The sequence below is a fragment of the Lissotriton helveticus genome, chromosome 2_1, assembly GCF_964261635.1.
Source record: "Lissotriton helveticus chromosome 2_1, aLisHel1.1, whole genome shotgun sequence".
Taxonomy (NCBI): Eukaryota; Metazoa; Chordata; class Amphibia; order Caudata; family Salamandridae; genus Lissotriton; species Lissotriton helveticus.
Genome location: NC_136059.1, coordinates 92,629,473 through 92,645,379, shown reverse-complemented (window position 1 = coordinate 92,645,379; position 15,907 = coordinate 92,629,473). Strand labels below are relative to the sequence as shown.

Sequence of the window (15,907 nt, the reverse complement as noted above, 5' to 3'; positions counted from 1 at the left end):
GTTTGACTTTATAGAATTTAATTATTAGTATTTTTCTCCTACCCAGGAAAATAGGATTGCTGCTGCATTGCATGGTTGACTGAGCTAAAAGAATCCTGGCTCTAGCTGCAGATGACCAACGCAAACAACTGTCTACATCTCTTCTGAAAAGGTTGAAGCATTTTGTCAGCAGTTCTATATCAAAGACAGCGGTGTGGACCTCATTGGCACAGCACGTGCTATAGCCCAGCGTCTTCCGGGGCACATTGAGCCATAATATATGTTGTAATTTACTACCCCAACAGCAGTGAAAGGGGCCATTTTATTTGCTTACACCAGGGCCATGGCATCCTTGCTACACTACTGATCAAAAACAGTTTTTCCCAGCAGTTTGTAAAATATTGGCATTGGCAAGGTGCCCTTGAAACCTGGCCCATGCAAACCATCACTGAAGTTTGACACTCGCAGCATACCACCTAGATTGGCCCCAACCACTTGTTGCTGAACTCTGGTGCTACCGAGATGTCACTGAACACTAGCACTGGCAAATCCTCATTACTGACTGCCACTGGAAACTCTTTTGGGAAAGACAGCACATTAGGGAAAGTTTTTACCAATAATACATTGTTGAATATTCCAGAGGAAGAAATAACAGAAAGGCCTAATGATGACTGTGCATCAGAGAAGGATTCGGACTCTGAATATGCTTGTGAAGCACCAGCCTCTGCTGGAGAGCCTTCCAGTGCTTCCAAGTGTGTGTTATCCAACAAGTCTTCCCCTGCACCTGAATACCCAAAGACTTCACCCCCCTCCAAACTATTCCCGGCTCTACCCTTTTCTCCAGGAGGTAGATCTGCTGCTCTTAAATGGGTAAGTCATTTTTTTGGTAATGAACATGTTCTTCGAGACCTGAAAGAGGTAAAATACCTGAGAGACATTATAACATTCTTTTTTTGTGGTTTACATTTGTAGATTTCAGAGAAAATTTAAAATAGTTTTTAATAGTAGTAAGAGGCAAGTGAACTAACGTTTGCTCACATGCAATGTTCCAATACATATTCCGCTAGTTTATATTTCACCCAGCACGATGGGAAGTAATTTAGTCCCAACTCTTCATCGCTACTTAATGTTCATGTAGCTCTAATATTACATTGAGTTTAGTGATTATTGAAGAACTGCCCTGTCATCCGGCGTTGTTGCCCCTTCTTTGGTAGTTTGTTAAAAATCACTAAATATTTAACAGAATACATTCCATGCATTGATTGCGCAGCTAGGTCTGTGTATTTGAACAGGAGACAAAAACATCCCAGTCCCCGTCAGAGAATTTTCACTACAAACCACTTTCATGTTAAGAAACTTTTCTAAGTGCAGTATATTCTACCAGGCAGTATTAGTGTTTGTGAAGAGGTGGGCAATTACGATTCCTTAAGTCAGTAGCATGTAAAAACCCCCATGTTTATGGACTTAGGAAACTGCAGATTATCCTACAGTATTCTGGCGGCGGAAGCCCCTTCCTCAACAAACCCATTGGAAAAGTAGAAGATTGCAGGATGATGCAAACAGCAGAACTGTAGAATGGGAATACTTATTGAATTTGCATTTGATAAAAGATGTTTTGGTGCTGTAAAAGAGTTTGAAACAGAGCCCAGCGAATTTTGCTTTGATATCAATTACACCAGCCTCAAGAGCATTCTAATAGAAGTTTGCCAGACATATCATCAGCGATGCACAAAAAATATTTTGCCATATTCAAAACGCTACAAAATAAGAACTTGGACTGCCAGCACTCGATAAGTGAAAGAATGAATTTAAGTCATGGCTGTCACGTGTTGGAAAAGCAATGTTCAGATAATGTTGTTTGCCACTTTGGTAGGCTGAGCTCATACCTTTTTGTTTCTATAGGCAATAATTCTGAGTCATGCAGCGAGGAATCTGACTTCACATAAAAACAATCTCTATTACGATTTCATAAACTTGGCTACCATCCAGTTTCTAACAGTGAGAGGTGGATTCTTGTAGTTCACTTCATTGTGTCAGTCTTGTGGTTGATATTTAGTTCACTTCCGTATGAAGTTCACCTTTGTGGAAGCAGTTTCATTTCATGGTTCTTTTAACATATTTAAACTGCCGAGTAGTTGTTTGGACCAGAGTCGCCTAAACTGTCCTTGATTATATCTTTTTTTTAACTTGTTTCCCTCATCTGTCCAGAATCTTCAGTTTCTTAATGTGTCGATCCCTTGGTCAGCATTATAGTCCTCGTCCGCGTTACCAGCTTTCTGTTATGAAGTAGACACACAGATGTTCAATAAAGTCTTGGCAAATAGACTACAAAAGGCAAAAACGTATGCTGCATGCAGATCAGGGTTTAGAATGGAAACTCTATAAAATATCTTCATATTCTATAATTATAGTCCTGGATTCGAGAAGTAGTTGACATTTTCATAAAAGATAGGGTTGCAGGCTAAGGTGGGACCTCCACAGTGGTCCCATTAAAAGTGAAACAAGAAAAAAGGTCGCACTATCAGTATTTGTACTATTCTTGGGAGTATAATCTTTTAAATACCTCAACATTAATGTACTCAACACTGAGAAAGTCCCAATGTGGGAAAATATAAGGCAACTATTGAATGTTCTGGATAAGATGGAAGATTTTGCTGCCATTATCTTTTGAGCGAATGACGGAAGCTGTGATGGTAATGCTACTTCACTGTCTATATGCCTTCCAGAAATGCATACATATTTTCCAGAGAACTTATTGAATGAGCTGGATAGAATATATACAAGATTAGAAAGGAGAGAGGCATGTGCTGAAAGAATTATTTAAAGCTTGCCTAGGAGGAAGGGGTGGCTTAGGCCTCCCAGATTTTTTAGCGTTACTGTTCTTCTCTGCTCCAATATATAGGGGGATGGGTAGCAGAGGGGGATTGAAAACCTGGTCGTAGAACTGCTGGGACAGTTGCTGATTAAAGAATTATTGTTGATTGACCCGATTACTCAATAGACCACCCTGTAGATCCTGATACTGGCTGGGTGTATATATATATAATACCTTGTTTTGTAAGGCAGAACCATGGCCCAACAGGCTCCATTTTGAGAAAGGTGCTAGATATTCACGTGACAAAATGAATGGCAAGATCTTGTAAGAAGATGTGATATAGGGGCCTAATTATAAATAGAAAATTAATGACTATGAGAGGCAAAGGACACTTGGTTTATTGTGAGAAATTCATACAATACCAGATAGTAACTAAATCCACTAAAAACAGGCGGTTTGAGTTTCCAGAGTGGTCCAAGGAATAATGGACACAACATAATATTATTTTTTTTTTTGTTTTTTGTTTTTTGTTCAAAGACCTTTATTATACCAACACAGTATAACACTGCATGATGCCAACAACCTCAAGGGCCGGCTGCGCTCGTAATAATCCGCTTTCAACAGCAATATAAATACACAGCCTAAGTGCCGACATCCCAGAGGCCCGGCGGTGTAATGCCTTAGAATTTTGCATACACTTTGCATCGTGTGGTATAAATAAGTCCAGAGGCCCCTGAAATTTTTATGTGTCCAACATCAACCCATAATATAAACAAGGGGGGGAGGGCTTTCCCTGTATAGGCGTGTAAAGCACAATCTTGTAGTTGCAACATTTTGCAGTATTTACATAGAGGCGCTGGCACACAAGGCAGGCACCGCTAAATAGCTGCGTTGGTCATCAGGATAGGCACGTGATAGGAGAAACTTATCGTGATATAATAACGGGGTAAAGACATCAAAAAATGCAGAGAGAAAAAAATACCATACTTTCGTGCATTGCTAGCGGGTAGGAGCATAGAAAGTGTTGACACTTCACAACAGTACATTCTGTTCATTGGAGTTCTACATCATCGATCTCTGGATGCTCCGAAGTTACCTTCCTATACAGTCAGGTCAGGGTAGCAACCTTAGTGTACATGTATCGAAACACAATCCCAAACCAGGCATCCGGCAATCGTAACCATTCATTCTGCAGGTAACCTACCCTAACCCATAACAGAGACATGTATTAGTTAGAGTCTGCAGCATATAGCCATCCTTCCTATCCGACCATGGCATTACCCGCATCATCTCGGCTCCCATCGTCCGATGAAGCCGCGGTGGCCAGCAAATATTCCCGCAACGGGTCCCATATGTCTCTGGTCCTACTGCTTACCGGCTGTGTGTCTGCATATGCCGTATGCTGATCTTGACAATAAATCAGATCATTCAACCAGTCCTTAAATTTCGGGGCTCGTCCCCTCCCCCATCTGCATGCCACTCTGCGTTTTGCCAACAATAATGCAACATCCATAAACTTCCGTATCGATTTAGGCATCTGCATAGTGTAGCCCAATAGCATAGTAAGTGGGTCTTTATCAATTGTCTCGCTCACCATCTTCTGGAGCGCCAGGTGTACCTTAGTCCAGTAGTCAAAGACAACTGGGCACTCCCATGCTAAATGGAAGAAGCCCGCTGCGTCCGATCTGCAACGGTCACATCTAGCATTGTCCGATAATCTAAACCTCAACTTTTTCTCCGGCGTATAATACATCCTCTGTAGGAACTTATAATGAATAATTTTTAGTCTGCAGCTGGGAGACATATTAGCGGTGAGGCCACAGCAGTATGTCCACTGTGTATCAGTTATTTCCCTGCCAATATCTGCACTCCAGTGTTTAAGCGCCCTGCTCTCACCGCCATCACACTGCCCGCGAATACTACGGTAAAGGTGCGAAACCAGATGTCGACCATCCGCAGACACAAGCATAGCCTGTAAAGGTAGTACCACCTCAGGCTCATCCGGGAATCGTGGCAGTACACTTCGCAGTCCCTGTCGTAACCTAACGTAATAAGAGGTCTAATGGTGTGGGCGAATGACCCTGAAGAAACTGATCACGCGTTTTAAATTTGCCACCTGAAAACAACTGCCCCCAGGTACACAACCTCAGTTTATGACATAGCGTGTGGAATCCCCCTTCCTGCAATAGGGAGAGCCCTGGATGATACACGAGAGGCATGTTCGGTGCATATAGGAACTCAACCTGCAGCATATTAAGAATTTGATTCCATGCATCGATCGTGCATGTCACCGTAGTGGCCGGTGTCTCTATAACGCTGGCCGGGCCATAAATAATACCTTTTAGAGGAAGTGGTCGGACTATCCAATCCTCCGCAGCCAATTGTGGCATGAACGAAGTTGGAGTAAACCAATGATAAGCATAGTGTGCTTGAGCACTCAAATAATATATCCGAAAATCAGGGACATCAAATCCCCCATTGACATAAGGTTGGGTAATGACCGACCACGCAACTCTCGGTTGCTTGCCTCCCTAGAATAACCGCACTAATTCCGACCGCAACGATTTAAAGAAGAAGGCGCCCGGATAATATGGGATGTTCTGAAATAGGTATAGAAAACGGGGTAGGGCCACCATCTTGATCAGCGAGGCTCTGCCAGCCATGGATAGTGGCAATGATATCCAGCGTGTAACATCGTCCGTAAGTTTAGTGATGGCAGTGCCATAATTCAGTCGTATCGTGTCATCCTTTACAACCGAAACCTGAATACCTAGGTAGCGAAGGTCCGAACCACACCATTCAAGTGGGTAATCCAGAGAGAATTGAGAAACGGCAGGAGTCAAGGGGAAAAATTGGGATTTTCTCCAATTAATTTGTATGCCAGACAGCCGGCCAAACACCAAGAACTCTCGGAGCAGTCGGTTAAGATTAGTCTGCGGATCCACAACATATAACGTCAAGTCATCAGCATACAAATATATCGATCTGCCGTTGAAAACATTTAAAGGCGCTCTGCTTGTGTAGTTGTCGGATGAGACAAGCCAGGGGTTCTATCGCTATTGCGAAAAGCAACGGGGACAACGGACACCCTTGCCTGGTGCCTCTGGATATCGATATTGAAGCCGAAAGCTCACCATTAATCAGCACCCTCGCCGTTGGATTGGTATAGAGTGTAGGAGAGTAGGGTCTGCAATCCTATGGCCACCCCAGATTTTTGCTTTTTGCTTCACTGGTTTACGACTTTCCCTGGCTGTGGGCCTGCCAATCAGACCCACAGCCTAGCTGTTCTCTCTCTAAATTGACAACCATGTACCTTGGGTGCATTTACCAATTGGTACTGGGCCACATTATCAGTCCCTGTACAGTATACCTTAGGTATCCAGGGCATAGGTGTACCCAGGGCCTACCAGGGGCCGAAGCATGTATTATGCCTCCCCTGGCTGGCCATCTAAACCGACACAACTGGCTGCACGACAGCTGGGGCAAGGTGGTGTAATTACCCTTTGCTTTAGGTATAGTTCCCTATATCTAAACCTAAAATGGACACATATATTCCTATCAGTCACTCCTATGGCAGGCCTTATCAATCCTGAAGGCAGAGTGCTTGGAATTATGTGAGATGGTGCTCTGGCATGAGCTGAGCCAGTTTGCAGCTTGCGGAACCAAGTCCTAATAGCTGTTCCATGATAACGCTATACCATATACTCTTAAGTGCATTATAATCCTCGCGGTTAAATGCTAACTTTGGCATAGCATTATCAAAACATGTCGAGTAAGGTGTCATACGAATTGGAATACTACCCCCTCGCCAATTCTGGCGACAGGGGTAGCATTCCACCCTTCTAGAGGGACACGACATTTATGTAACTGCGTACCCCGGTTAAAGTTAACTCAAACATCAGCATCACAAAATGGATGCTGCCACCACAGACACAAGTCTGACCTCCTGCTGCTGGGAGTCCGTCCAGTGAGGGAGGCTTGGACAAAGGGTTTCCTGCCTTGGGAGGTGCTAGCACCACCCCAGACAGGATTTTGTGTATTATGTAGGCCAAGGCTGAAAGGAATGAGACATGCCTGGGGCACACAAGGTGCCCTGTGCATACACCGGTTCCAACCAGTTGCTGGGTCACTCCAGCCCCAGCTCTGGCGGGAAACCGGACAAAGGATAGGGGGTGTAACCACCCCCCTTCCTGGTCCCACCCAGGGGAGGGACCTAGTCGTAGTGCAGCCCCCTTTAGCTGAATAAAGGTAGGAGCTGGTCCCATTCCCAGTTAGATTAATCTTGACAACTTCCACGAAGAACTCTTGACCTTCGACCTCCTGGACATCAGAAGACTGAAGAATCTCCCCTATGGTCAGGGAGTGACCATCCTGCTTCGCAGGCACCATCAAGCTCCTGTGCGGTTTGCTGCAAGTCCTTCCTTCCTGGAACCCGACGACCCAGCTCAACGAGACCCGGACCTCCAGACCCCTCTGACCTCTACCCACATCCACGGCACAGCTGGGACCCGTGGGTGCGACGAGCAACGTGGAGACGGCCATCTTGACGAAACCTGCACAGCGCTTCCAGCACGACCCCCGAGGGTTCCTCGAGTGAGTGCACTGGGGTCTGAGAAGCCCCACACCGACGCAGCTCCTGCACCAAAGACCAGCCCCCCAGCATCCACGTGACCTGCGTGGGGCCCTTTTGCCTGGTTGCTGCTTTTCCTGTTGTCTGGTCCCTTGCCGGCTGGCTCGTGACCTCTGAGACGACGACCCAAAGACTTCAACACTGCTGGCCTGGTCCCCCAGACTGGCCCTTGCTTCCTTGTAAAAGAGAAGTACCCCGGACCCTCCTGGTCCGCACCAGACGCCATCTTTGTTCCACCGCGTGGCTTGCACTTGCCAAGGCCTATTGACCAGATCGACGATCCAACACCGCCAACAGCAGCTGACTACGTGGGACAGCTCGTGCCTCCAGCCTGGTCGTGAAGAACAGCTCCTGGTCCGCGCAGCTACAGAGAGAAGCGACCCTTCCTCCACCTGAACGTGGCGGCAGCATCTGGTTCCCTCCTGGTTCCAGCACCGTCACTAGCTATTGACCGAGACTCTGTCCCCTTCCCTTTCAGGACTTCTCCTTCCTAGTTCCATCCTTGGAACCACCGGACTCCTCCATCTGGCTGCCTGCCAGCAACTCCTTGTTTCAGGCATCACCGGGATCAACGCAGCAAACCCGACACCACTTCAGCCCTATGCACCGGCAGCCTGTGGGTTAGGTAACTAAAGCTTCTAGGTGCTGAAGTCCGTGTTCACTATCCTAGTGTCCAGGTCCACTGTTGTTTTCCCTCCATCCAGCCGGGTTCGTCCGGAATCCGTAACTTTGTAAACTGTAGTATCCATAGACGTTGGTACGCATCCCGCGTGAGAGTTTCCACTCTGCACGTGAGTCCCGTGGGCCTCCTGCTCCTTACTTACCTAGTTTGTAGCGTAGGCCCAGCGATCCTCCAGCCTCTGGATCTCCTTACAGTACTTTCTTTCCTCGCATTCCATTGTTCCTAGTATATGGTTTGTCGTGCCCCTAAGGCACACGTGTAGATATTGTGCGAACTCGTATTTCTTCCTGAGTATTGTCATGTGCTTAGCCCTCTGATCTCATAAAGAGTTCAGAGGTGTATGTTAGTTAATAAATATCTGTTTATTTTCATAACAACCTGTGTGGTGTCCTTTCATCTGGTATTCAAGGGATTATATTGTGGTAAAACAGCTGGCTTCACATGCCAAAAGAGTTTAGCCTAAGACTGCTTGTTCCATGCTACCATTAGGATAGCTGGTCTATAAGGTTGACTTACAACCAATCACCATAAGGGGTATTTGGACTGATACAAGGTGATCACTAGAACTAGTGAGCATCATATATCAGGCCAACTTCTCACATAGAGGAGCCGTATCCAGGCAATAAATATTTTCGGGAACCCCATTCTGGCTAAAATTTCGAAGAGGTAACTCCATTCAACAGAATCAAATGCTTTCGTAGCATCTAGAAATATAGCAGCCACGGGTAGGTTAGGCGCTATCGTTTGAATCAGAGGAAATAGGGTACGCAAATTGTGATTGGTAGACCTACCGGGGACGAATCCCGCTTGGTCAGGAAACACTATCCTCGTCATAAGCAACGGAAGCCTGGTCGCTAGAATCTTCGCCAATATCTTAGCGTCACAATTTATAAGGGATAGCGGTCCACACGAATCGCACTCCGTGGGTTCTTTCCCTGGCTTTAATAGAGACTTAATTACTACCTCCCTCATTGATCTTGGCAAAACTCCCACCTCCAATGACTCTTCAAAGACCTCCTTCAATACCGGGGCCATTATATCAACATAGCATTTATAAAATTCGTCCGGTAGGCCATCTAGCCCCGTCGCCTTACCATTATTGAGGGACATAATAGCATCCTGAATTTCATCAATTTCGAGTGGAGCATCAAGAAATTGTCTCTGGGTGTCACTGAGCCAGCACAACGCCACATCATCTAAAAATTCCCCAAACCGTACTTCCCCAGAACTTTGCACAGAGTATAACCTTCCATAATGTGCTGTAAACATGTCCAGTATTCCCTTCGTATTTTGGCACGGCCTACCCTCCTGTGTGTGTAATTCCAGTATATGTGTGTTACTTCTTGGGTGTCTGGTGAGTTCTGCTAGAGGCCGTCCCGGCCTTTCCCCTTCACAATATCTCCTCGGTTGCCAATATTTGCCTCTAAACTTAGCTCCTCTAACCGCCTCCTCGTATTGTGTGAGCTTGTCCCTAAAGTCTTTGTGTACGGGCCCCATCGGTTCCTCAGTCATTCTTGACTCTAGCTCCTTCAATTCTCGCTCCAGCTTCGTAATAGTGCCCCTAATATCTCGCAGCACCTCAACCGAACCTCTGTTCCGAGGAAAAAAGTCTGTAATCTCCTCCCCCAGCTCCGTTTTGAACACTGAATCCAAAAATGCCGTGGGGTGTCGCTTTATCATAACCTGGTACAGCAATCTGGACCAAAACCGGGCAGTGGTCCGAATATGTTAAATGAGTAACCTTGCCCAAGTTGATCGCCAATCCACGAGACAAGAGGCAATAGTCTAGCTTAGCCCAGGTGTTGGTGTGCGTTGTAAAGAGTGTCCCTTCACGCAGCCCAGCATGCACAAACCGCCAACTATCTATTAAGGCACCTTCACTAATTATACCCTGTAATGCTTCTCTAGCATGTCTATTGTATTGATGACACCCATCCGATCTATCCAGTCCTGGAACCATGGCAACATTAAAATCCCCACCCCAAATAATGTGCATCTAACCCGTGTCCAATATCTTACCCCACAAGTTTGTGAACAATTCAGGTGTATCAACATTAGGCGCATAGCAATTCACTATTGTGACCGTGTCAGTGCCAAGCCTGGCCCAAAGTAAAATAAATCTCCCGTCCAGATCAACATTCTCTTCTAGTTTCGCGAACTGCACTGATTCTTTTATTAACACTGCCGTGCCTCTGGCATATGCAGAGTACGACGAGAAGCTCGTCACAGCCGCCCATTTGCAAGCAGATGTGTGGGTAGAGCGGGGACGCAGATGCGTTTCCTGCAATAATGCAATTTGCACATGATGTCGTTCCAGATATGCCACCACATTCCTACATTTCCTGGCATCATTTAATCCCCGGATATTCCAGGATAAAACTGTTACCTTCTCAGCACGTTCAGTACCCGCCATCACAATGTTAATCTACACAATCTGCTTGCAAGATATTCCTGAGTAGTTCTCACTCCACACGGATCTGCACTCCCGTGCCCGCAGACCTCTGTCCCATAAACATCAAATAGACATGAAGATGTGCAACAACAATCTGATGAACTTCCCCAGCTACCCTCCCCCGTAAAGAATCCCCGCCGAACCCCAACTGGCTGACTCATTCCAACTGTGTCATGTAGACTCTCTTCGGCAGTCCCAACCCTGCCCGATATACCTTCACATTCTCAAAACCTCCTGCCCCCTCCCCACCCATTGAAGCATCCCCACCTTGCCAGAGTCCCCATCCCTCCCAACAAACATGTGAACCAGTATATCCTTCTCACTCTCCCACAAACGCAGTCTACAATGACCTGACACTTCGAAAGGTGGCATTTCATCAAACCCCACACACTTCTGTTCGAGGCCCCGAGTTTCACATCTGCCCCTACGAGGCACCTCCAACCACATCTCGTCCCCTCCCCATTCAACAAAACATTTGCACCCCAAACCACCGGGCACATCTCTTCCCTTGCCAGCACGTGACACATCACCTGCATCACATAGTTATGCAGACGCCCGCCATTCAGGGGAGCATCAGAACCAGTCGTGGTAGCATGGAATACCGTGCAATTCCCAACAATCCCTTCTCCCCCCTCCCACTGAAGCACCCCCAACTTGCCAGTATATCCCCCCCCCACCCACCACCCAGATCATTAGTGAAACATCCCAACATTTGCAGTGTAAGAAACACAATTATTGGGGTATACCCTATGGGAGTCATCTAAGGGGTGCACATGTCCACCCCCAGCACCCTGCCCCACGTCCTGTACGGCCTCACAGGGGCATAATGCAGGGAAGGGGGTGGTGCCTGGGATACATTACCACCAGCAGTCCAACTTCCGTCCATGGCATTCTCGACCAGCAGCGACATCCATATGCGAAAGAGGCCCTCCGTCGGGCCCCCCAATATGAGACAGCAGGAATCTACAATTTCTTAGCTAACAGGACTCAAAGTTAAAGCTCTTCGTCCACCAACTGTTCGTCCTCCTGTCCGTCAATCTCATTGTTCCTGCGCCCAGACCGTGCCCGCCGCGGAGTCTTCAGAAAATCCTCAACCTGCTGGGGGTTCGAGAAAAAAATGCTGCTTTGCTTGGTGGGTCACCCTTAAGTTAGCCGGATATAAAAGCGCATCGTCAATCTGGAGCTCCCGGAGTTTCTTCTTTACTTCAAGGAACTTACGTGTTTGTTCTTGTACTATAGGCGTGAAATCTGGATAGATCGAAAAGCTGACGCCCTCACATGCCAGATTTTGATTGGTGCGTGCTGCTCGCAACGCGACGTCACGTCACGATCCCGGTAGTTGAGGAGCCGCGCAATGATGGGCCGCGGCGGGGCTCCAGGTTTAGGCCGGGGACCGAGCGAGCGGTGCGCTCTCTCAACAATAAATTGCTTCGAGAATGCATCAGGCCCAATCGCCGCCAGGAGTATTTTCTCAACGTACTCCTCCATGCGCCCAGTGTTGGTGGACTCCGGTACGCCTATAACGCGAATGTTTTTGCGCCGGCTGCGAGCTTCCAATTCCTCATTCTTGGCAGCAATAACTCTTAGAACATTATCCATTCTCGAAAGTCGCGTGGCATGCGAGGTTGTAGTGTCATCATTGTCGGAAATCCTTCTTTCAGCCTCCGTTATGCGCTCCTCATGAACATCAATTTTATGGGCAATAGCATCCATCCTGCATGACATGCGGTCGACTTTATCCACTATTGTGGCGAACCCCTGCCTCATCTCCTGCATCATCTGCTGCATGTCTGGCACGGAAGAGCTAGAGCTCGCTCCAGCTGTCGAAGGGCTCTGCGAGTTCCCCACCTCTGGCACATTCTTGGACCCCTTTTTGGCAATGGTGGTCTCAAAGGGCAGTTTGGACTGCCGATTGTCCGGTTTACCCATTGGAAGTTCTCGGCCAGGAGCTGTGGTAATCGGCGAGGGTCGCTTCCCACGTGCTTCTCGGGGCAACTCGGAGGCTCCACTCAGAAGCTCAGCACAGGACGCCCAGGTCTCACCACTGTTAAGAGACACACAATCCCCAGATAGAGGAGCACAAGGGGACTTCCTCCACAGAATGCAGAAGCTTCCACAACACGCCTGTCACGATCATGGGGGCGCAATGGCAGCTAGTAGTTCGTATATTCCCAACCGGATACAGCCAGAAAGATAAGAGTCAATACTGCCCCCACAGGATAACAGACGCTCTAGAGGCAGTCGCCCAAGTCCATATCCTGCACAGGTCTCCAATTCCCTACAACGTGGTGGGCGTCCTGAAATAGCGTATTTATGAGGTGTCCCCCCTCCACAAGCTCAAAAATGGAACGCGGGCCCTCTCCACATATATCCTCACCAGACCACGTTTACAGGGTGCAAATGTGCCGCTTCGTCCCAACCATCTGGCAGCCCAACCATTAATATTACCAGGTTTGGCAGCAGGCCCTACAAGATCACAGCCCAATCTCTGTCCACCGATGCAGGGGGCTCCACAACACCCCCCAGGTGTCAGGTCACGGTGCGCAGGCCGCCCTCAGTCAGTCCTCCGCCTTGTCCCTCGTGCGATCCAGTAAACACGCGCGGTCTGCTCCTTACCTCTCACCAAGCCAGCAGGGGAGCAGGGTAGGCACCGCAGTAAGCGTGGAGCCACTCGCACAGTACTATCCACCGGGCAGCCCCACACACCAAAAGTCCAGTCCAAGGGGGACCAGCGTCAGTTAAGTAGCCCCTCTACACTATAGCGATCAGATGCTGCAGGCCAAACACAAAACGGCATGGTAAGTTGCCCTCCTTCAGTAATGGCGGACAAGATAGTGACGTCACCTCAGGCAGTCGCCGGCCAGGCCCCACAGCTGTGTCCGACCAAGCCTCTGAGGAGTTCCAACTTAACAGCAATCCATGACGGTCTCCAGCCGGGATACACAACCAGCTCTACGGGGATCAGCGCTGTCCTCGCTCCCGGCACCGCGGAAGCGGTCGCCTCCTCCGGCAGCGCCAGCACCGCAGGGGTCAAGTCGTCCTCCGATCGTACCAAGGCCCCAAAGCCGCCTCAATTCTCGGATCGGGTATGCCCCAAGCCGCGCAGACAGCACCGGGTGGCTTCGCAGCTCTCAGGGCACGTCACAGTGGCAGAGTGGCAAGTCAGGCCTTACGACTGGTGCACGTCGCATCACCCATCTTCGCTGGGCCCACACTTCCGGTAGTAAGCCACGGTCTAGTCCAGCCCTCGGGCGCCGCCTCCTCGCACCCAGCTCCTCCAGTGCTATCGCCGGTAAAGAGGTCCGTGGCTGCTAGCACAGGAACAGCACTTCGGATTCGGTTCAAACTTTCACCGAAGTTGCTTCCATTGGTAGTGAGCTCGTCATCTCCGCCAGAACGGGTCACTCGGCTGGTTTAGAGGATAAATATAGGATAATTGTCCCAGGCTTACAGGAGCCTCACTCTCGTGCGGCCAGTCTGTCTGTGCGCCCTCTAGCGCTCTTGGACACAACATAATTGATTGAACATGTTCAATATGAACAATGTATGGAGCACTGAGAAAAGACATTAGACTTGTTGGACTAGAAATCAGATAAGCTGTAACAGACGCAAACTGGAATGGGTCAGAGTGCACAGTACCAGAATCAAGGCAGATGGTCCGCCTATCAGAGTTGAGTAGTTACATGGGCTACTCTGAAGATGTGCCCTGCAGACTTCATGCTCTGAAGATTTTCTACTGTAGTCATGCTCTTTATGGTTATGATGTCATGATAACTACTTTTTTTTTTTATATATATTTTTATTATTATAACACAAGAGTAGAAATATACATATCGGGCATTGTTTGATGGAACACATCATAATACTGAACGGGTGGATCAATTGAGAGAATACACAACAGTTATAGGCATCTGAGAGACATCACTATCAGGTTAGAGGTAAAGCAATACGGTACAGATAGCCTTGAGTGAACATCATCGGTTCCCGCCCATCCAGCCTACAGAATATAAAAATCGAACACTCGACACCCGGCTATGAGGAATAAAAGATCAGGAGAATATGCCACATCTCTTGTGAAGAAGGGAAAAGGGAAACAGAAAGGTCATAGAACAAAATAAAGGAAAAATAAAAAAAAAACACCCTGCACCCCTGCGAATGGCTACGACCTAACCCCACTAGCAGCGTGCCTGTCGCCCACTAAACTAACCCCAAGGAAGGGAAAAGATGGAGGAGGAGAGATCGTAAAGAGAAAATACACCCCCGGTCTCCCATACCCCCTGCCAGAAGCAATCACCCCGAAATATAGTCAAACCCACATATAGCAAATTTACAAACCAATCGGGGGAGTGTAACAAAGCACCACCCAACATAACTACTTTTGGTCTGGTTTTACAGTGCACCTGTCTGCCATTTCATATGTGATCGCCAGGAAAAAAAAGCTTTGAGAAGCAGTATGGAGAGGCTCACCAATCGACCATCTTTTTTTTGTTGTTTCAATTTTTTTTTATTTTTTACATTTTTGTCAAATAGACTGTATACATGGCATCATGTCAGTAACACTGCAACAGCATTAATTAGATGCCTAACACATTAGCCAGTATGTAATGCATTTTGGTTAATTAGAAACAAATAAACAGGAGAGAATGATACTTGCGAAGCATATATCATAGGTTAAAAAAAAATTAGAACCAATATGTAATAATATTTATTTTTATTTATTTGAAAAGTTTTATATAGCGCTTCAAGACCCGGGGGTAGCAGAGCGCTTTACATGAGCAATAAGGTTCCAGTCGGTACAGTAGATTCATCGGGATCAAAAAAATATACAGACATTACACATTTAACAAGAAACACTTCTTAAATAAGCAAATATACTAAGAGTTATGGCCATGAGTAGAACTAAAATGTCACTAATGACAATTAACACAGAAACAAAAAAGGCAAGGTAGCTAAATAAGGGTTGTTTACCCAGGACAAGGCTAAATGCATTTATGCGGTTAAATGGGATAGGGCTAATCAAATATACATTGTCCGAAACGTGTAGCACAGCTCAAATTAGGAAAGGGGGAGAGGGAGAGATCGGGGCTGTTTAGCGAGGAAGCGAAGGATAATCGAGTGAAATATGGTGGGAGGGAGCAAAAGAGAGGAGAAGGGAGCAACGAGTTTGGGGGAGAAATTGAGGAGGAGCTAGAGGAAAGTGTTGAAATGAGGGAGGGTAGCATTAGAGTGGAGCGAAAAGTCAAGAAGGGAGAGAGAGGGCAAAAGAGTCGGACCGAAAAAGACTGTCAGGGGGAATGAATAACGGGGGATGAATAAAGGGTTGAATGCAGCGATTACGGACCCCAGTAT

General features: G+C 47.3%; 1 protein-coding gene across 1 annotated transcript in view; it reads left to right on the top strand.

Moving 5' to 3' along the window:
* Nucleotides 1-15,907, top strand: part of LOC144817742 (uncharacterized) — a 262,795-nt gene that overhangs the window by 28,238 nt on the left and 218,650 nt on the right. Inside the window, exon 2 of the mRNA XM_078674521.1 lies at nt 47-849. Within this exon, the coding sequence (XP_078530647.1) occupies nt 502-849 (348 nt within the window). The 5' untranslated portion in view covers nt 47-501. The remainder of the gene's footprint in view (nt 1-46; nt 850-15,907) is intronic.